Here is a 21141-nt window from a genome sequence, read left to right on the forward strand (position 1 = left end):
CCGCTCTCCATTTTTGAAGAGTTTGCAAATGTGTCTAATCTGCTCTCTAGTCCTCTCCGCCCTGTGGGTTTCTCCCATTTTTATCCCTTTACTCTCATTTCAGGGAGGGTTCAAGAGGAAAAAAGGCAGTCTCCCACATCTAACTGGAAGGTCCTTATTACCACCTTTTTCATTTTGTCCTCATTTTCCTGTAGATTAATTATGAGGCCTAAAGGAGGATCTTTGGTTGAAGCACTATGCAGTTCATCTCTGTTAGCTTCAGGAAGGCAGATTTTGTAAACTGGGAGTCAGCATGTTGACAGGTCTGTCTTTGCTCTGTAGTCACCTTGGAAACTCTCCAGCTTCTTTTCTTTGACAACAAGTTGTCATTTATATTGCAGGGAGCACAGCGCACCTAAGCATTTAGAGATGCTGGGTTATATTTCTTACTGATTTTCTTGTGGACACTGTTTAGAGTGTATATATGACTAAGCGCACATTATTTTGTTTTGGAAATCAGAGCTCATCCTACTTCCCCTTTTTTGGGCCTGTGCGCTGTTGTACTTTTTCTTCTGTCTCATACATCATAAAATCATCAAAAGTGTGTTGAATAGAGCAGTTGACAAGAAATTTATATACTATAATTCCTCTTTCTTTTACATAGACCATGATATGTATATGTGTAAAACTTGTAGTTTTGTTAATGACTTAAGTTAGAAGCCTGGTAATACTATTTTTTTTTTGAGGGTCTAATGAAATCATTAGTTAAATAATTTTTGTTTAATTACTATGTTCTCATTCAAATCTTAAAATTAGTATTACATAAGCATACTGATTCAAGTTTTGCTAACAACACACCCCTTCAAACCTTCTTCTCTTATGTTGGTTGCAAATCACTCATTAAATCCTCCTACAACACTTAAAAATAGATCAAAATAGATAACCAAATAAAAAAATAGAACTCAGAAGGTTAAGTATTTTCATTAAAAGGCATGGGATGGGTAAGGTGGGTTGTGCATGTTAGTAGTTAAGAGTTACTGAGCCCATGGGGCCTTTTTTTCAGTAAGAGCAGCATAACTCTCTTCCTTAGACTGTTTCCTGTGGAAATGTATAGTTGACTGGCTCACTGCTTTCCCTATGGTTCCAAGTTTTTTCACTATTGTGTATTTACCCAGCAATGAGGACAGTCTCTGGCATGTGCAAAGATTGATAGATTGGTTGCATGGTTAAATAGGCAGAGAGATGGCAGGTATTTTCATAGCATCTTCTGTTCCAATAGGCTGCTGTTGAAGGTATGTACTATTGAATCTGCCGTGAGCATTCTTCTCCCAGTTCCATGAACACTGTACCTCCTAATTTCTTCCTGGGTCAGCCTCAGTGTCGCTTCCTCTAAAAGCCTTTCCTGATCACTTCTTCCAAATAGAGTAGATAGGTCTGTTATTGTATTTATACAGCATCCTGAATGAACCACTTACCATTGCTGTTTATTTACCTGCATCCCTCATTAAACTAGGAGCTGTGAAAGATTGTGTCTGCCCTGCTGATCATTGTATCCGTGACACCTTGCCACTGGCTTGTTCTTAATAGGCTTACATATTTATTTGAAATATTCTTTCAATATTCCACTGGATGGATGGATGGATGGGTAATACTGTGTAGCTAAAAACTGTCTCACTGCCCATATTTGAAGACTGTCCTTCAGTTTGTGTTTCCTGCCATTATTTGAAGGGCCTTTTTTTTTTGTCTGTCTTTTGTTCAAAGGAAAGCACCAAACAAAAGGAGATAATTTATTCAATTACTGCCCACTGAGTTGTTCTGCTTTCAATCTCAGCCTTTTGTCTTAGTCACCTGAAATTATGCTTATGTATGTCTTGATAGCTTTTTTGGTAATTAAGATGGTCTGTGTTCATTTGTATTCTCATTCTCTTGAAATGGTTTGCTGCAAAGCCAACATTGGAACTATGAGTTTTGCTTTATTGTGCTGATAATTAATATATGAAGAACTCCCTAAAATTCAAACTAGTCTCCAAGTTTGTTCTTCAGCCAGGGGAATCTGCCCACTGTCATTTGAAAAAAAATCTTTATTGAGATATAATTTTTTTTTTAATTTAATTTTTTTTTTTTTATTGAAGGGTAGTTGACAACAGTATTACATTACATTAGTTTCAGGTGTACAACACAGTGATTCAACATTTATATACATGATAATTCTAGGTACCAGCTGAGATATAATTTATATACCATAAAATTCATCCTTTTAAAGTTTACAATTCAGTGTTTTTTAGTGTATTCACAGAATTGTACAAATATCACTACTGTATGATTGCAGAACATTTTTATCACTCCCCAAAGAAACATCATACTCATTAGTGATCATTCCTCATTCTGCTTTCTGTGTCTATGGATTTGCTGACTCTGGATATTTCATATAAATGGAATTATACAGTATGTGGCCTTTTCTGCCTGACTCCTTTTTCTTACCATGTTTGAAAGGTTCATCCATGTGATAATATGTATCAACATTTTGTTCATTTTAATGGCTGAATAATATTCCACTGTAGCACATTTTGCTTTTCCCTATATCAGTTGATGAACATTTTGGTTTTCTCCATTTTTTGGCTATTAGCTGCTGTGAACATTCTTGTACAAATTTTTGTGTTGACATATGTTTTCAATTCTGATAAGATCTGATCTTATCAGGATTCAGTTATTGACTTTAGATTACAGATGAATTGGGAACTTTAAAAAAATGTTATTTGTGAATAATATACAGAAATCATTAATGTTTACTTTAATGAACATTTACAAAGTATGCATATCCTTGTAACAAGAACCATGATCTAGAAAAAGCACATTGCCAGTATCCTTGGGGACATTTTGATGTTTGCTTTGGTTTAGGTTGTTTCATTGACCTGTATGCTTTTGTAGAGCTGAAGGCTTATCTTGACTGTCTATTTGGAGCATCAGCTCAATAGGGAGATAATGTTGCAATAGTGCAGTGGTTGAGATAATGGACTGTAGGGCCTTGACTGCTTGTGTTCAAATCCCACCACTGCCACTTATTAGCGGTAAGACTCTGGGCAAGTACTTAACTCTCTGTGCCCCCATTTCCTCATCTATAAAACGGGGTCAAATTGCCCTATAGGAAGGATTAATAAGAGGAAATTGCTTAGAAAATTGCCTGATGATCACACTGAGTGCTATGTTACCTATTACTGTTGTTAAGGTTATTGTTACTGTGTTTCCATTAGAGTATAAGCCTCTTGTCTGCCTTATTTACACTATATTCCGGAAGACTAGCACTGTGCCTGGTGCATAAGAGGTATTCCATACACTTTTGAGGAAGAAAGTAAGGGATTTTAAATAATGAGTAACAGAATTCCTAAATCCTTTCCTGAAACTGCTTTTGACAACAACCCTGTCTTTCATTTACAATAGCTTTTGGAGCTGTTTGACAGTGAAGACCCTCGGGAACGGGACTACCTAAAAACAGTTTTGCACAGAATTTATGGCAAGTTTCTTGGTCTTAGAGCATTTATCCGAAAACAGATTAACAATATTTTTCTAAGGTAAGTGGAGGGTGGGGGGAGAAGGAGAAGCAAAGTTGGTGGTTTTAAGAAAGTATTAAGTGAACTTCAAATATTTGAAGATAGTGTACTGACTGTTTTCTTTCTTTTCTTTTTTTTTAAAGGTTTGTTTATGAAACAGAACACTTCAATGGTGTAGCTGAACTGCTGGAAATATTAGGAAGGTAAGCACAGTTTATCTGTTATCTAGTTGCTGGTCTCGGGTGGTTATGATTCTGAAAATTCAGTGCAGGTGGCTCAGGGAAATGCTGACGTCCATCTCTTGCTGTCTGTACATCAGTACTTTCGTTTGTTGTGCATTAGCTTGTTTCCCAACTGACTCTACAAGACCCAATTTCTTGTTCCCCTCGTTTCTAATTCTACTGGAATGACTGAAAGAACTAAACAGTTTGTTCATTGCTACAGAGACAATACATCTAATTGCAGTCAGGCCAGTTACCCGAAACGTCTTGTTCTTGTTAGTTTCTAGGCTGTCCTTTGCCATATCTTTTGACAGCAAGTTTATAAAAAATTGGAAAGATTGTCATTTTCAAAGGATCCGTGGATCCAGGTGTGGTTCTTCAACAGCTGCTGCCTGGAGTAGTGGAATGAATAGGAATGAGACAGCTGCTCTGTAGGTTTCTACACACACAAGGGAGGCTAGTGTAACTGGACAATGTGATTACTTAGTCTCTCCTCCTAATATGAGCAGAAAAAGATGGAGTCACATGGTTTTCTCTGTGACTTCCCTAGGCTGGGCTCTGTGTCCGTGGTATTCTTGGTCTGAGCAGAAATGTCAGGGATGGGAAAGAATGATTCTGGAAATGGAAAAGGTCATGAGTGAGCATGGAAGGCAATTATTTGGGGAAGAAAAAGAGGGAGGAAAAAATAAAGAGTGTTGATACAGAAGCTTTTGAGAACCCTCCACCTAGGTTTAAGAGACAGGCACCTGTGCTGACCTGAGATCATAAACAAATTTTCTTCTCTTAAATTTCCTTAATACGTAAATGTGTTTTTTTGAAATAACTGAGGAATCTTGAATGCCACTAGGGTGGGTTTAGATTGTTCTGGACCAAACATCAACTGATTAAAATTTATCCTGATCTCGGAAGAACAGTTTGTCTTTTGAGGTCATTGTTGCGGTAACATTGCTAATTCATGTCTCTTTTTCTTTTTCCTAGTATTATCAATGGCTTTGCTTTACCTCTTAAGGCAGAACACAAACAGTTTCTGGTGAAAGTGTTGATCCCTTTACACACTGTCAGGAGCTTATCCCTCTTCCATGCCCAGGTAGACTTTTGTGCAACTAATATTGGAAGTAAAATAAAAAGTTAACAAACTCACTGTTTCTTTAATACTGGTAGTTCTTCAAGTAAAAAAAACTCCCCAACTTGTTAAAGTTTAAAATACTCCCCCTGAGGAAAAAAAGTGCGCATATTTGTTTCTAGGAGAATCACGGAAGTATTTTTCAAGTGGGAGGAGCATGTGTTTTGTCATTTCATTTTACAGAGAACTTAGATGACTTGTCCAGTTAACAAAATGATATATTGAACATATTACATATAACTAATATGTATGTGGTTTTTCAGAAATAAATCTTTAGGTATGTGTAATTATTTTTGAATGTTCTTGAATATTTTTTCCCATCGTTTTGCATTAGTCTAGTTAGTTGCTCTTTGCTACCTTTTCTAGTTAATTCACTGTTTCTTACTTTCTACACACAAACACTCTCAGAGGTAAACAAACCAGTCAGTAGTTCTGCATCTTTTTATTTTTAGCCTCCATTACTTTAAAAAGCATACTCTCTCTTGTTCCCACTCAAATTTCTGTGCTAACACACTGGCTTGCATGGTAAGCATGTCACTAGTGGATAGATAAATGATCTAGTGGCATTTTAATTTCAGTATTTCAAACCTCTGATTCCCTCCTCTTCCCAATAGGAATGTTTTGAGTTTGCATAAAAATGTCATAACATTCTTCTCAGCAGTGTTTCTCTTTAAATGTGAAATTCTGTGTTTCGAGGAAAAATTAGTCCATATGTTTCTAATTTAGAGCACCATCACATTGTTGTTTTGCAAGAGTGGATTTTTTTGTCCGAAAATCTTTATTAGCCCTTTACAAATCTTGCCTCTAGTTTTTGAAATAGGACACATTTCAAAACAAAAATGATCATATTTCGTGGTCATTTAAGAATTCTTACCTACATGAGTTAACATCAGACGTAAAACTTTTCACATGTCTCCAGGTTCTAACTGTTTATCGCCTCATGAATCTGCTTTAGTTTGCATATGCCATTTCAGGCCATCAGCAGGGTTTAGGAAGTGCCTGCTTCTCATAAAGGACTCTTCCAGAACCACAGTAAAACCCAGTTCTCTTGATGTTAACAAAGAGAAAGGAGCCCAGGAGATGTAACTCCAATTCTGTGAAGATGAGATACTTTCAGAATATCCTGAATATGATATTTCACCTCTGCTTTTCATTAGCTGGATACTTACTTCATGTCCTAATATTCTTTTTGTAAAAATTCCCCTAGTGGTTTATTAGTGTCAATCTTCCTTTGAAAAAGTAGCTTTTTATTTTGCTTTATATATATTCTATTTTTTAAAATGAATTGAACATGAAATTACTAAAACCAGAGTCTGGAAACTTTGAAGGAAGTTGTAATAATACATCTTTTGAGCCCTTAGGATATAGAATTTCCAATTTGGTTTGTAATTTTTTTGTTTTCTCCAGCTGGCATATTGCATAGTACAGTTTCTGGAGAAAGATCCTTCACTCACAGAACCAGTAAGTATTTTTTCCCTAATTTCAAAAAACTTCAGAATTCCTACTTTTCTTGGAGCATGTATGAATAATTAAGTGCCACTTGTTTTTCTCCTTTTTGTTTTAGGTTATTAGGGGGTTAATGAAATTTTGGCCCAAAACATGTAGTCAAAAAGAGGTAAGTGCTTAATGTCAGTGTGTTAGTAGTTTACTAACTGCTTTGCAGAGTGCCAGGCTCTGAGCTAATAAGCATGTATAAAAATGCATCATCTCATCTAGCCCTCATCATAGCTCTATAAGGCAGGACTGTAAATGTTCTCTTTTTCTACTTATGAAATGGACACTTAAGAGGGGTTAAGTAGTCTGCCCAAGTACACTTAAGTATAGGTGACTAGGCCAGAAGCCACCTCCTAGGCCCTGGACCTTTATCATGGGGCTGTTCAACCCCTGGAAACCCAAGTAAACCAACTGTCTAGCTCTCTCAGTGTCACCTTCCTAGTGACCACCTTCACTGAATGGAGGTTTTGCTGTTTCTGTAGAGAGATGCTAGAGCAATCTGCCTAAAAACCTACTCTAAAGCATAGTGTAAATAGGATCTTCCTATGTACAACCTTAAAATACAGTATAGACCTTTAGTTTCAGCTATTCACGAGTGGTGCTGGAAACCTCTAGCCTATGATAACTTGTATTTTTGCTGAGACCTAACCAGGCGTATGCTGTGTGAGGTTGTTGTGAGGGTGTGAGTCTCCTAGTTTGAAGGTGAGCCTAGTTTGGTACTAGATCTCTACCCACTCTTCTGAAAGGTTAGAAACCATGAGGAAAATGGCCCAGGAAATAAGTCAGCTGTTAGTTTTACATTTTGAGAGAATTTGGGAAGAAATTCTCTATACATGGAAAATAGCAAGGGTACTATGTTTTGCTTTCAACAGAAACACTCTCCTCAAATCAGTTTCAATTCTCCCAAAACTCTACTCTATACAATTCCAGAAAATCATCTAATTTCTCAATACCTATTAGGTAAAACTGTACTCTGCATTGCTACCCAGATGCATCTCAAGATATGAAAACATTGTCATTTTCTACATTTTAATTGCATACTTAATTTTTTCTAAGGTAATTATTTTTTCATGCCTAAATAGGTAACTGGTTTTTATTACTCTGTCAGTTTCCCATCATATTTAATACAGTTGACTGTACTATTGATTTGGCTCCATTTGTGATCCAAAAGCTCTGTTTCTTGAGGCACTTGGTGCTGAGGCTGGATTCATTGTGCTCTACAGTGAGCAGCTATGTGCACATGTGTGTAGGTGTGCAGATGGGTCAGTGTATGCTAATGGCTTTGAGGTGGGTGCTCATTTGTGTGTCTCTAACTCTCTGTGTTCTCTTAACTAGTGTATCCTAGGGAAACACCTAGCACATAGGAGGTGTTGCAGATATTTGGCAGGTATCTGCATCTGCCACTGTGGACCTCTGTACATCCATGCAGCAGAGTTCCTTTCCCAGTGTTTCAAAATACTGGTTGGGGGAGAGAGCTAGGGTGATAGCTGTAGAGAGGGGAGCCCCACCGGGACAGTCCTGTTTCCCAGGGGTCCTGCTGCAATGTGTAATGCCCCTTGTTCTGTGTAATAGATGTAGCATGTAGAGTATTTTTTCCAAAGTAAATAAATCATGTTTCAGTGCTGTCGGGAATTTGCTCTTACTAAGAACCTTCTGGTGAATTCTTTGTGAAATGAACATTTTCTAATATGAGGTAAGGGCTAATTTGTTCATGTTTTTTTTCTGTGTGTGTAAATTTTGCTTAAATACTGCAAACTTACACTAATCCTTATCGTTCATATAGATTTTTTTAATGAGGTGCCTGTCATTTTTGTTTTGCGTGTATATACAGGTCATGTTCCTTGGGGAGCTGGAAGAAATATTGGATGTGATTGAACCCTCACAGTTTGTCAAAATTCAAGAACCTTTGTTTAAACAAATTGCTAAGTGTGTATCTAGCCCCCATTTTCAGGTGAGTAATAAAGAAGGCATGAGCCATACTGGCCAATGCAACATGTATTATTCTGGTAAAATTTTATTTGTATTGAAAGAAACGTAACAGACACTAGTCACTTGTTTTTTATTAGCTATTTTCTCACATGGTATCAGTTTTAACACTAACCACCTTTATCTTGAGCACCTGTTTCTTGATTGCTACTGTGATGACGCTTTCTGCCCAGTAACTTTCATTCTCAGGACCACTCTGCAAGGAGGGCATTATGATTTTTACAGATGTGGACACGGAAGCTCAAGTGATAAAATAGCTTGTCTCAAGTAAAATAGCTGAATGAGAGGTGAATTGGTAGGGTTCCTATAGTGTGTGAGAGAAAATGCTAAATAAAACTTAACAAAGAAAACACTAATATTCTATACTCTGCTAGATGTTTTCCGTACATTATTTCTAAATGTCAGATTATCCTATGGGGATATCCTATGAGGATTATCCTGTGAGGATTATCCTATCCTTTTTCTTTTTCCCATTTTCTAGATGGAAAAAAAGAGGCTCAGAGAATGCTTTTGCTCAGTTAACTGTCAAGTTAGTAGGGCGTGGAGTGCACAGGTGTAGTTTCTTGTGCAAGCCTGTGACCTTCCCATGGCACCACCATGGCACCACTCTGCCTCCATGTGGCAACTCCTGGGGAGCGCAGGGAAGGTGAACCTGAGCAACGCTGTTCTCTTTTGAGGCCATTGCAGTAGTGCCCCAGAACCCACACAGGAGGGGTGTGGGTGGTCTGGGGTGAAGACCTGTTAGGTTGTCTCCTTTGGCTGGCTCACCAAAGGTGCAAATCACAAACCTTGAGAATTAAGCCTCTATGTATTGCCTCTTGATTCCAAGAGATTGTTTAGATTGCAGTTGGTAACACAGAAGCACCGTACCAACATGGTGGGCTTGATGGTGGACCTTTTCCCTGAGTTGTCATTATGCTGCATAGTTAGAGACACTGGTTGTAGTTGTTATTTTAATTTTTAACCTAAAGACACATTAGTATGTCGAGGTAGTGCTCTATGACAATCTATCAAAAAAAAAGTAGAAACCTTTATATGAACCATTACATTACATTCAGATGATATAACATATACCTAGATTTAAGAAAAGTTGCAGAATACTATGTAGATGTTTTGAATATTACACAGGGCCTGGAGAGCTCAATCATCTGGATTGTCTGCCTTGTTTCAGTTTCCATCAGGATATTTGGCATTATGGAGGGCATGGATCAAGAATCTCTTTTAAGATGAGTTTTATCGAGGCTTAAATGATGCTCAGAAACCTAGAAAGGAGAAAAAGTGTGTGTCAGCCTGGGCCATGTCTTGGTCCTTTTGGGCTGCTACCATAGACCTGGGTGGCTTATAAACAGCAGAAATTTATTTCTCACAGTTCTGGAGGTAGAAGTCCCAAGATCAGGGTGCCAGTGTGGTCGGGGCAGAGCTCTTCTGGTTTGTAGACGTCTTGGGTCCCCAAGTGGTGGAAAGGCTGGGGATCTCTTTGGATCCCCTTTTGTAAGCCTCACTTATCTCACTCATGAGGGCCCCACTCCTATGATTTAAGTATCGTCCACAGGCCCAGTTACCATTACCATCATCTTTGGGGGTTAGGATCTCAACATTGGAGTTTGGGGGGGAGCACAAGCATCAGACCATAACAAGCTTCCATAGCAAAGAACCACAGCCTGTGTAGCTGAATGTTTTCCTCACAGTTCTAGAGGCTGGAAGTCCGAGATCAGAGTGCCAGCGTGGTCTGGTTCTGCTGAGGGCTCTTTCTCTGGCTGGCAGATGGCTGCCTTCTCACAGTGCCCCACATGGCCTTTCCTTGGTATGAGCATGAGGAAGGGAAGAAGAGCTCTCTCTTCCTCTTCTTATAAGGCCACTAAGCCTATCAGAATAGGGCCCCACCCGTATCACTTCCTTCATTATCTTCCTTACTGCCTTAAAATCCTGTCTCCAAATATACTTGCACTGGGGGTTTAGGCCACAACATATGAATTTGGGGAGAAGGGCATGCAATTCAGTCCATAGCAAAAAGGAAAAAGCATTTAAGATTACTTGACAGAAGTAAAACTGAGAACAAGGGAAAGAAGGAAAGAGGTTCTTACTTACTCATTTGTTAAGTGCTCATTGGTGTGAACAGCAAACATTTATATATTGAGTGCTATTCTGCATAGCCTTTGACTGCTTGCTTCAGGTGTGGTGCTGGGGTCAGAGAGGGCTCCAAGCTGGGGACACTGCCACCGCGTGTACAAGGAGGGCAGTGGGTCCCAGGAAAATAGTGGTTCTCCCCTAGTGTTAGGTACATGAAGTTATATTTTGCATAAACAATTCTTTTACTCTTAGAGACACTTTGTTGGATTCTGTCTTTCTGTAAGTGATTTCACATATTGACAGACGTAGTAATTAAGATCCTTATTAGCATTGAGTAGCAGAAGATGTTAGACTCATAATTGGATACAGGAAAATCCTAAGTCCCTTCTCTTTGCTAGCATCCTCCTGTAGTCTCTTTAAAAATTCCTCCTTTAGGTTGCAAATTTCAGAACAGCCTCCTCCCATTCCCCTACTAGCCCCCTCCCCTTTCCTTGCCTCGTGTTTGCCTGTGTCAGCTGCATCGTGCACCACATGGCTTGTAGACACGTTGTCCATGTTGGTGCCTCTGCCCTCCCTTCCTATTGTCCTCTCAGCCTGGGATGCCCTTTCCTTCATCCTTCACAGCCCAGCTTTGGTCCTTCCTCCCTTGTCACATTCTTGCCAGTCCTCCTGTCCCCCAAGTCGTCCGGATTGCTCATTCTGCTCTCTCCTCTGGCACTGTATTCTATGTCTGATACAGCATCTCCTACAGTTTACATTGGATAGGCTCATAGATCCCCCTTTCACCTCTGGCTCTGAGCTCTGCAGGGATAACAAAGTAAAGAGGTTAAGAGCAGGGATTTTGGAGCCTGCCTCGTGTTAGCCATGTGGCCCAGAGGCAATGGCTTATCTACCGTGAATCTCAGTTTCCTCATTTGCAAAATGGAAATAATGGTTCCTACTCTAAGTGTTGGTTGTAAGGAATAAATTAGATATTATATATATGAAATGCACAGTGTTTATATGTAAAAATTCAATAATAACTGCTTTTTGTACTCTCAGGGTCTAGTGCCTTATGAGTCCCAGGAATTTTTTTTGAACCAAGTTGAATAATATAAATGGAAAGGTTCTAATTTCTCAGTGTCTATTGGTGGGTACATCATGTACCATTTTATTAAATTAAATTATTAAATTTAGGTTTAATTTAAATTTAATTTATTCAATTAAAACGTAGTTTCTTTGTATGAATGAAAGAAGCCACTCTTTTCCTTTTCCCCAAATAACAACTCTTTTTTGAGATTTTAGATTTTTCGAAATTTTGGGATTTTTTTATTATTATTATTTTAGATTACTTTTGTAAGGCCTTCCTTTGAGTTCACAGAATCAGTTGATAGTGTGGTATAGAGTGGTCAGAGAAAAGGGCTCTGGTAGCAAACAGGTGTCTGTACACCAGTGTCCCTGAGTCCAGAAACTGAGTTGCTTTCTCTTGGCTTACACAGCTCAAAGGAAGGGACCAGAAATGAAGTCTGGGACAGAGCCTGGCATTAAATCAAGTTCCAGCTTTTACCATTTACTAACAACATGACCTTGGCCAGATTACCAATCTGTCTGAACCTCAGGTTCTTCATCTGTCCAGTGAGCACATAGTGCCTCCTCCTGGGATGGTATAAGGCTGGAACATTCTGCTTGCAGTGGGGGCTCAGTGTCTGGCCAGAAGACATGCTTAGCAAACATTGCTGCTGTGCAGGGATGGACGACTGGGTTTCTCAACAGCGGTGGACTGCATGCCAGCCGTGTGCTGAGCTCTGTGGTTGACCTCTGAAGTGCATGGGGTGAAAGAGGTGAGCCAGGAGGAGAGGTAAAGTGAGGAGGAAACCAGTACATATGTAAGGAGGGTAAAGCTGTCTGGAGTTTGGAAGGTGTGTTGGGAAAATGTGGAATCAGATGAAATGGTCAGTAATAAAGAGGAATATGTATGAAGAGGTAGGAAAACTTATTTTCCTTCCCCAAACTGATGAAACACTTTGCAACAGTCTGCAATATTTTAAATCCACAAAAATGTAAAGTGTGATTAAAACTTAATTTTCCATTTGATTGAATGATATAAAAGCTAGTCTTAAATACTTTCATTTGGAAAGATAATTTTGTTTTTGTCTTTTTCTCTTAACATTTTATTTTTCTTTTCTCAAAGGTGGCAGAAAGGGCACTCTATTATTGGAATAATGAATACATCATGAGTTTGATAGAAGAAAACTCTAATGTCATCCTTCCCATCATGTTTTCCAGTCTTTATAGGATTTCCAAAGAACATTGGAATCCGTAGGTTTTCAGTTTTTTTCCTCCCTCCCTCCCTCCCTCTTTTCCAGTGGCCTTCTCTCCCTCCCACCTTTTCTTTTGCTTAATAAAATGTCTTGAATGCTTGCGAAGTGCCAGATGCTGTACCTTTTGCTGAAGACAGATATGTGAAAAGATACAATTCCTACCTTTGAGAATTTCACTGAGTGCTTGGGGAGACACACAAATAAACTGATATTTTACAAGTGATTTTGTAACATATTTTGCCTTTGTGTTAAAATACCTGAGGGCTTCCTGAACTGTCTGAATGTAGCAGAGATGTTTTGGGGATACTCTGGAGTGAGAGGAGAGGTTTTGTGGATATTGATAAAATGGAAATGCTCAAACTGAATCTTAAAGGAATTTGGTAGGTGATGGGATGGGGGAAGCCCTTTCAGAGTGTGAGTCTGTCACCTAAAAAGGCATGAAATGTGAAAAGCACTTGTCAAGTTCTGAGACCTTTGAGTTTGGGAGGGCTAATGCACCAGGGCTTCGGGGAGGCTGCTGGGAGATGGGGTTAGAAGATGAGTGTGGCCCAGTGGGTGATAAGGCAGTACTGCAGTAGAGCTGTAAGGAGGGAAGTGCTTTGAACTGACTTGCATTTTAGCATGCACCATCCGTTTCCTAAAGACCAACTCAGTCATACTGTTTATTCTCTAGGGGAAAAAGTTAAAATCTTGGAAGAGAAGTTTAACATCTAATCCTATGAAAATTAAAGCATTCTTATTTGAGTGGCTTTCCATATTTCTTTGTGAACTATAAAGAAAATTTAATGTGGTTTAAAATCAGCTAGTGTACATCAGTATAGTCATAATATATTTACAAGTTTAAAAGTTTTGTATACAACTGTGAAATACCACATTTCTCATTTTTCATATTTGCCAAATTTTAGTACGAAAACTTATACAAATAAAGAACTGGTAAACGAGTAAGTCTCACGCAGAGTCTCTTGAGGACCCAGAGAGTGGTTCTAGCCGGTGTCCGTAACCACAGCCCTTCTCCATCTCTGCCCGTTGTACGTGAAAAGGTCATTCCCCTCTACAGAGCAGAGCTTATGTTTTCCTTCAAATGGGCACTGGGCAGAAGCAACACAGCAAGTACACTTCCTTATAAATGTTTTAGTAATATCAGGCCCTGTGGTTTATTTTACTTATGGCCTAACTTTTACCGACATCTTTTTCATTGTTGTTTGGAGCATGTTTGTTGCAAAGCAGAACTAATATTGCACAGTTTTGCTTAGGGCCATGCCGTTGAGACTCTAGTGTGAAGATACTAAGCCCTGGCACAGTCCTCACCTTGCCCAGGGCTTAATTCTTCCACTTGGTAAGTGGGCCTCCGTTTTGGCTACTTAGCTGTATGGTGTCCCACAGTTAATAGCATCACCAGTGTGCCGGTTACCTTACCAGCATGAGCATTGGTTCTGCAAGGGGACCAAGCAGGAGTGGATGGACTGATGCAAATCATAAGAAAAGTAATGCCTATTAAACTGCCTGACCTATAGGGCTTTGGTATCATATCTTTGAATATGAATTTTACATATATGAAATCTATATATAAATAATTTGTTTCTATGGGAACAGCTTTTGAGTTTGATGAATTATGTATATTATCACTTTAAAAATAAAATTCTATGCAAATGTAGGTCTCTAAGGTTAGTCCTACCACAGGTGCTCCTTTTTAGGGTGAAGTTGCTTTATGTTTATACTTGTCTTTCTATTAAATAAAGTTAATCAAGTGCCCACAGGCAAGCCTATTCTGGGTACTAGTAATTATAATGGCAAAATTAGATTTTTCTTCTTCTAATCCTGCCAACCCCTCAGAAAGATATCTTGCCTTGAACAGTGACAAACGTAACTCTCTGAATGTTGAAATGAACTTCTCCACATTTCTAGTTGCTCTAACTAAAAAGGGATGGGGCCGTGCAACATGGGGAGTTCATTCAGACGAAGCTGGTGCTCTCACTTCATGTAGCCTCCGGTTGTGTAAGACTAACCAACACGTACCCTCTTCTCTGTGCTCCCCAGGGCCATCGTGGCGCTAGTGTACAATGTGTTGAAGGCATTTATGGAAATGAACAGCACCATGTTTGATGAGCTGACAGCCACATACAAGTCAGATCGTCAGCGGTAACTTTTTAAAACTTTTTTGTCAGCCATGCATAAAACTATTGAGTTCTTTCTTTGCTCTCTGCTGATGAAATTGCCTCATTTCACCCAAAGTCATGAGCAGCACAGTTTTGTTTTTTTGTGTATTCATTTTTGCATGTTCATTAGCAGTTCCTTTATTAGTGGGCCACTGGGTCACAGTGTCATCATAAGAAAGGCTGCTTTCTTCCATCTTTTCCATAATGTTTTTCTTCTGCCTCAAGATTAACAGCCTGGCACATCCTGGTATCTCAGCCCACTTAAGGGGACTATCAAGGAGTTTGCTATTTGGATTCACTCCCATTCTGAACTTCTTCACCTAGATTGGGCGGCTCTTGTACGTCACTCCAGCAGCAGGAAGATGAGGCACCACTTTTGTTTAGCTCTTTGGCCCAGAACTTACTTTTGCTCTAGAACATGACAAATTCTTGTGATTTAAAAGGCAGTGAAAAGAATATGGAGGTGAAAGTTTAGGATTCTACAAATCTTGAAATATTTAAGACCAAAAGGGAGCAAAACCCAATTGAAGTCTTTACAATAAATCCTTATGGTTTAGTAAAGCCTGTCTCGATTTCATTTATATGACTGTTCAGTTTTGTTATTTCTTGTTCAACGTGTCGGACTTTCCCAGAAGATGTTGTCTTAGTCCATTTAGGCTGCTATAACAATACCACATATGGGAATTTTACGGATAGCTTATAAACAAAAGAAGTTTATTGCTTACAGTTCTGCAGGCAGGAAGTCCCAGTTCACGGTGGAAGAGGCGAGGAACCTCTGCAGGATCTCTTTCATAGGAAGAGCACTAATCCCATTCATGAGGGCTCCATTCTCATGACCTAACCATCTCCCAAAGGCCCTACCTACTCATACCATCACCTTTGGGGGTTAGGATTTCAACATAAAAATTTGCAGAGGGTATATCAATGATACTTTAATTTAAAAAAAATTGCAGAGGAACACTTGTGTTCAGACTATGGCATTGATACACTTGGAGAAAAAGAGAAAACTCTAGAGAGCTTATTGGTAGTTGGGCCTCTGGTTTGGCTTTGATCATTCAAAAGCAAATGTCAGCTTTATATATTATAAATCCATGGATCTTAGAGGATCCCAGAGGTGTGTGTATAAATGTTCATACCCAGGACTTTGCTGAACATCTGAAGAAAGCTATCTGTGGGTCCCTGGCTACTTGGCTTTGCCTGGTTTTGAATGTGTTAGTTGCATTTTTTTGACAGAGCATTGAGGTGAAAAGTTTGGCGACAGTGATTTTTTTAAATTACCAGGATGTGATGTATTGAAAAACAATAACGGAATATGGTATGTTAATTGTAGACAGAAAAGGCTGAGGTTTTTTAGAGGATACTGGAATAAATATTAATTATGGTATATGCTGTGCCACACTTGGAATTTTAAGTTGTAATTTACTATATTTACAGTTGTTGTAAATATTTCAATTTATAGAAACCCTCCTTGTTCTAAACTGAAATTAAAATCTTTTGAAAATGTTATTTAAATAGAGGAAATAAAGGGCACATTTTCATACTGTTGGCATTTCATTCAAGAGTGAGTTGTACATGTCTTGGTTTTTACAGCAACTGAAAGCCCATTATTTTCTTCGTTGAATAGGATTAAGTAAAAATCCATAGACTTCCATAGAGAGTATTAAAGACCTTTTTTCTAAAATATTCAAGTTGAATTAAATTCATACTTATCAAACTTCGGTAATAAAACTTTTCTGATCATTGATCATTTAAGTAGACCTAACTCTTGAAAAAGATAAGAATTAACGAAGGGACCAGGAATAGACCGAGGGAAGTTGATTCTGATGATTTGGTATATTTAAGTGATTTACAGTAAGTGGACTTTCTGAATAAGAGAAGGATTTTTTTTTAAAGCAACAGTAATATTTTGTCAAATGAGCAATTGAAGATTGAACTGAATAGATGTGAACATTGGTTTCTCCATAGATATAGGAATAGAGGAAAAGGGAAAAAAGATTTATTTGGTACTACCAGAGAAGAATTGAATGGAGGGTTCCATTCTGGATGGCAAGAAGTTAGTAACTGTTTCAGTTCAAATCAAATTTTTAACATTTCAAATCTGAAAATGTGGGTGGAATTAAGTAACTAGCATGGTTAAGTACATATGCCAACATTAGTGCTACATAAAATTGAAATTGGAAGAGAATTTGACAGTATCCCTAGCATGACAGTGTGGTTAAACTTTAAATTTCCCATCTACAGGCAGAGAGAAAACTGGGAAAGAATGAGGGTGACAGTGACCCTATCAGAAATATTTAGAATTTTTGAAGATAAAGTTGTCATATAAAAGATGTATGCTAATTCAGCATAAAGTTCATCTGGAAGAAAAGCCCCACGGTACAAAATTACATTTAATGCCATAAAACATTGATCAAAGGCATGAGTGAAATGCTTCAGTAACAAGATGATGAATGTTTTAATGATGTCAGCACTTAATGTAAACTGCAAATTAGAGCAATGTCAATCTAAATATGTTTAAGCTGTTGTTTATTAATTGAATAAAGTTCCTAAGCCGTGTTCAACCACCTTCTCCCTCCATATAAGAAGGCCAGCAGGATCTATAGAATTGACTTACCCACTTCATTAGTGTTCTGTCACTACATTAATTCAGACCTAATATTGTCCATAGCTGTACTGAGAAACCAAAAATGAGTTTACCAAAAGCTTACTTTGAGTTAAGAATCTGGATTTCATAATTATTGGAAGTTTCTCTGTTGTTTTGTAATATAATTTTTCAGGGTCAAAATTAACTAGATTATTGTTTGAAAATTACTATGCCCATTGAAATTCACATTGTGCAGAATGTATTTGAGATAGCTGAAACTAAAGGCTTAAATTACCAAAATAATAATTATGAAATGATAATTTTAATTACCATATTATATAACTAAATATTCTCTCGACTAGTGAAATGATAATATAAAATTGTTTAGATATTCCTATAGATGTTTTGGGGGATGAAGATTAATTTCTTTTGCTATAGATATCAAATCAATTAAAAAAATGGGAGATGGCATAACAAAGGCATTGGAATTATGTACAAATTGCACTTAACATGTGGATTTTACCCACCTATGTGAGTAAATATACTCTAAAACAGAAGGTCCATATCTCCCATGTCTGAGATGGCAGAGCCCCTATTTTTAGGAATTATCTGAATTTATGGATTCACAAATGTCAAATGGGTCTGCTGTTCACTGGTCCATCGCAATTTGTAAATCCTAGAAATAGTGCAATGAATTATTTTTAATAAATATGAATTTATTTAATTTATAGTATAATAACATATTCTTCAATTTTGTATTTCCTACGTGGTTGATGTTAACATTAGCATCTTTTCTATTATAAAAATAATGGTAATTTAAAAATGTCCTTGGCAAGATAAAATTTGTTGACTCTACTTTGGTCATCCAGTTTTAATTGGTATATTTTACTAAAGAGTAAAATCTGAAAGTCTGGAAATCACTAGCCATGTTTGAAGGCTTGGAACATTAAAAATTTCAACAAAGTTCTGTCTAGGTCATTACAATGGAAATCATAAAAGAAAGAATATTTCATTTGGTTATATATAGAGGTATAAAATAGTTTAATTTGAATTTTGTTTATTAAAAATTATGTAAACAAGATTCTGCTGAAGAGTACATATATGTAGTGTAGGCTAAATGGATAATAATAAAGGGGAAATATATAGCTGACTCTGGAACAGTGCAGAGGCTGGGGAAGTAATGACCCATGCAATCCAAAATCTGCATGTAACTTTTGACTCCCCAAAAACTTAACTGTATAGCCTACTGTTGACCAGAAGCCTTACTGATGACATAGGCAGTCAATTAACACCTATTTGCATGTTATATATATTACACACTGTATTCTTAAAATAAAATAAGCTAGGGGAAGGAAAGTTCTTTTCAAATTGTCACAAATCTCCAAAAAAATTTTCCAATATATTTACTGAAAAACACTGTTTAAGTGGACCCATGTAGGTCAAACTCATGTTTTTCATGGGTCAGCTGTACTTTCTTGACCTATTACATTCTCTGTATCAGTGTCATTTCTAGCATCCCCTTTAAGTAACTTCTTGGAGAAAAAGAGAAAGTTAGATTTTAACTAGTCCCCAAGTAAAAGTCACTAATGTGCTTGATGTTGGTTTTAGGATAACAGATACATTGAAATGATCCCCATTTTTGTTTCTCAGTAATTTTGAAGTTAATTTTCTTTATTAAGCTAAAGATTATTAATGTGAAGTCTTAAAATAGTCTTGTCATCTCCTCCTCTGTTCATTAATACTACTTTCATGTCTATTTAAGTCGCAAGGAAAAAAAAAGAGCAAGTGAGAGAAAAATGAGAAAGAAAAAACACCCACAAGCTTAATGCCAAACTTTACAAAGACTTTAAAATATGCATGGGGAAAAGTATGTCAAAGGGGCAGTTATTGTTAGAGGATCTTTTTAAACCTTTTCAGTTGTTTACCTTGTATTCCATTTTTTCCCCAGTGAGAAAAAGAAAGAAAAGGAGCGTGAAGAACTGTGGAAAAAACTGGAGGATCTGGAGTTAAAGAGAGGTCTTAGACGTGATGGGATAATTCCAACTTAACAGAAGTAATGACAGCAACATTACTAACCTGTGGAGTCACACATTTATGTAGTAGAAGATGGAGCAACAGTTTTCTGTATTGTGCAACTTTACAGTAGATTTCACATTTGTTTCATTATTACAACAACACTGTATATACCTGTCTCTAAATAAAGGAAAAAAAATAAGGACTTCAATCCCAAGTTTGGACAGTAGATGGACTTCTCAGAACTTTGCAAACATAATCATTGTTCTAACCCTCTTAAAAAAAAAGCAGTCTTCAAAAATCTGTTGATGAAATTGCTATGTTAAAATTCCATTATTGGGGGTTCCTTATTTATCATTAGCAGAGAGTATGAAACAATTTTCAAATGTGAACAATCTTAAATTTAGCTTGTCTTTCTGCTAAGCCATTAAATGTATTTATAGTAAAGGAAGAGAAAAAAGACTGTCATTTCCCTGTAGGTTTGTATAACATCTTCCTCTGGATCACTTGACTATAATTTGACATCTTTTCCTTTTGCACATCTTCATGAATTGAATGTCCACATGGAAAAGGGCCATGCATTATAAAGGTCCTTGATAAAAGTTTTATTTACTGGAGTGAACATCTTTCCAGTATAACCAGGTAGTCCTTTAACCAGGTAAACTCCTTTAGTTTTAAAATTAGGAGGAAAAGAGAAGAGGTGATAAACATAGTAGGGAAGGGAATTTTTGGATTCATGCATCAGTTGATGGTGAATCCAAATCAATATCTTGAATCCTTTGAAAACAGGCACTGGGACATCATAGGCTTCAGTACCTGACCAGTATTAGTTGCAAACATCATTGAATACACATACCAGAGATGTTTTAGAAATGTCAGAAAACATCCTTTGGATCATTTTGAAATAAGAGAGACAAACACTAAACAGTACAACCATGAAATTAATTGTCAGGATTGTGAATCTAATTGGGAATAGAGTTGAGCAAACAGCTTGGACTGTTTGGAGTTGTTGCCTTACTTTTTAATATGTATTTATAAAGTATTCCAGCAAAAGAGGATGTAGCCTCTGGGGAAAAAAAAACATGTTACAGTGTTTTTTGTAGATCTCGTTCTATATGTCATTACAGTGCCAGCCCTGTTTTTAGCCGGAAAGGATTCAGGATAAACATTATTATGCATTCTGAATTGGATGCGTATTCCTAACTACTGTATTTGTTACCAAAAGTAGTTCTACAAATGCTACTGAAAAAAATCTGGAAATTCCTAATGTCCTGAGTATTAATAATAAAGTTTAAAATGCTTTTATATCAAAGGTGCATTGTGACCAAATTGTTTAAGAAAAAAAACAAAACAAAACCTAGGGCTGTATTATAGGTATATGTTACTGGCTTTCTGCTTTGTATTTAAAAGAGGAATCTTACATCTTGGGGAGATAAGATGCGAGAAAACGTGTGTGCAGTATGTACTTACCTAATACGATTGCATTATTATGTACTGAAAGATACATGTTTTGGAATTTATTTCCAGGATGCTTTTGCTTGTTAAGGACATGACAGCAGTGAGTTGATAATCTTAAACCATCACTTCCAGTAGAGTCTGTGGTATGGAGCTGATTCTGTGTTCATGTATTCAATTGTGGTAGTAGCAAACATGAACATATGAACTGC

General features: G+C 37.4%; 1 protein-coding gene across 2 annotated transcripts in view; it reads left to right on the plus strand.

Annotated features, from left to right (window-relative positions):
* PPP2R5E (protein phosphatase 2 regulatory subunit B'epsilon) overlaps window positions 1-20830 on the plus strand; it is a 158603-nt gene extending 137773 nt beyond the window's left edge. For both annotated transcript variants that reach the window (XM_036896276.2, XM_036896275.2), the window contains exons 6-14: window positions 3418-3548; window positions 3671-3730; window positions 4727-4835; window positions 6279-6332; window positions 6436-6486; window positions 8197-8316; window positions 12592-12719; window positions 14759-14860; window positions 19410-20830. In XM_036896276.2, the coding sequence (XP_036752171.1) occupies window positions 3418-3548; window positions 3671-3730; window positions 4727-4835; window positions 6279-6332; window positions 6436-6486; window positions 8197-8316; window positions 12592-12719; window positions 14759-14860; window positions 19410-19509 (855 nt within the window). In that variant the 3' untranslated portion in view covers window positions 19510-20830. The remainder of the gene's footprint in view (window positions 1-3417; window positions 3549-3670; window positions 3731-4726; window positions 4836-6278; window positions 6333-6435; window positions 6487-8196; window positions 8317-12591; window positions 12720-14758; window positions 14861-19409) is intronic.
* Window positions 20831-21141: the final 311 nt, after the last annotated feature.

The sequence above is a fragment of the Manis pentadactyla genome, chromosome 11, assembly GCF_030020395.1.
Source record: "Manis pentadactyla isolate mManPen7 chromosome 11, mManPen7.hap1, whole genome shotgun sequence".
NCBI classification, from domain to species: Eukaryota; Metazoa; Chordata; class Mammalia; order Pholidota; family Manidae; genus Manis; species Manis pentadactyla.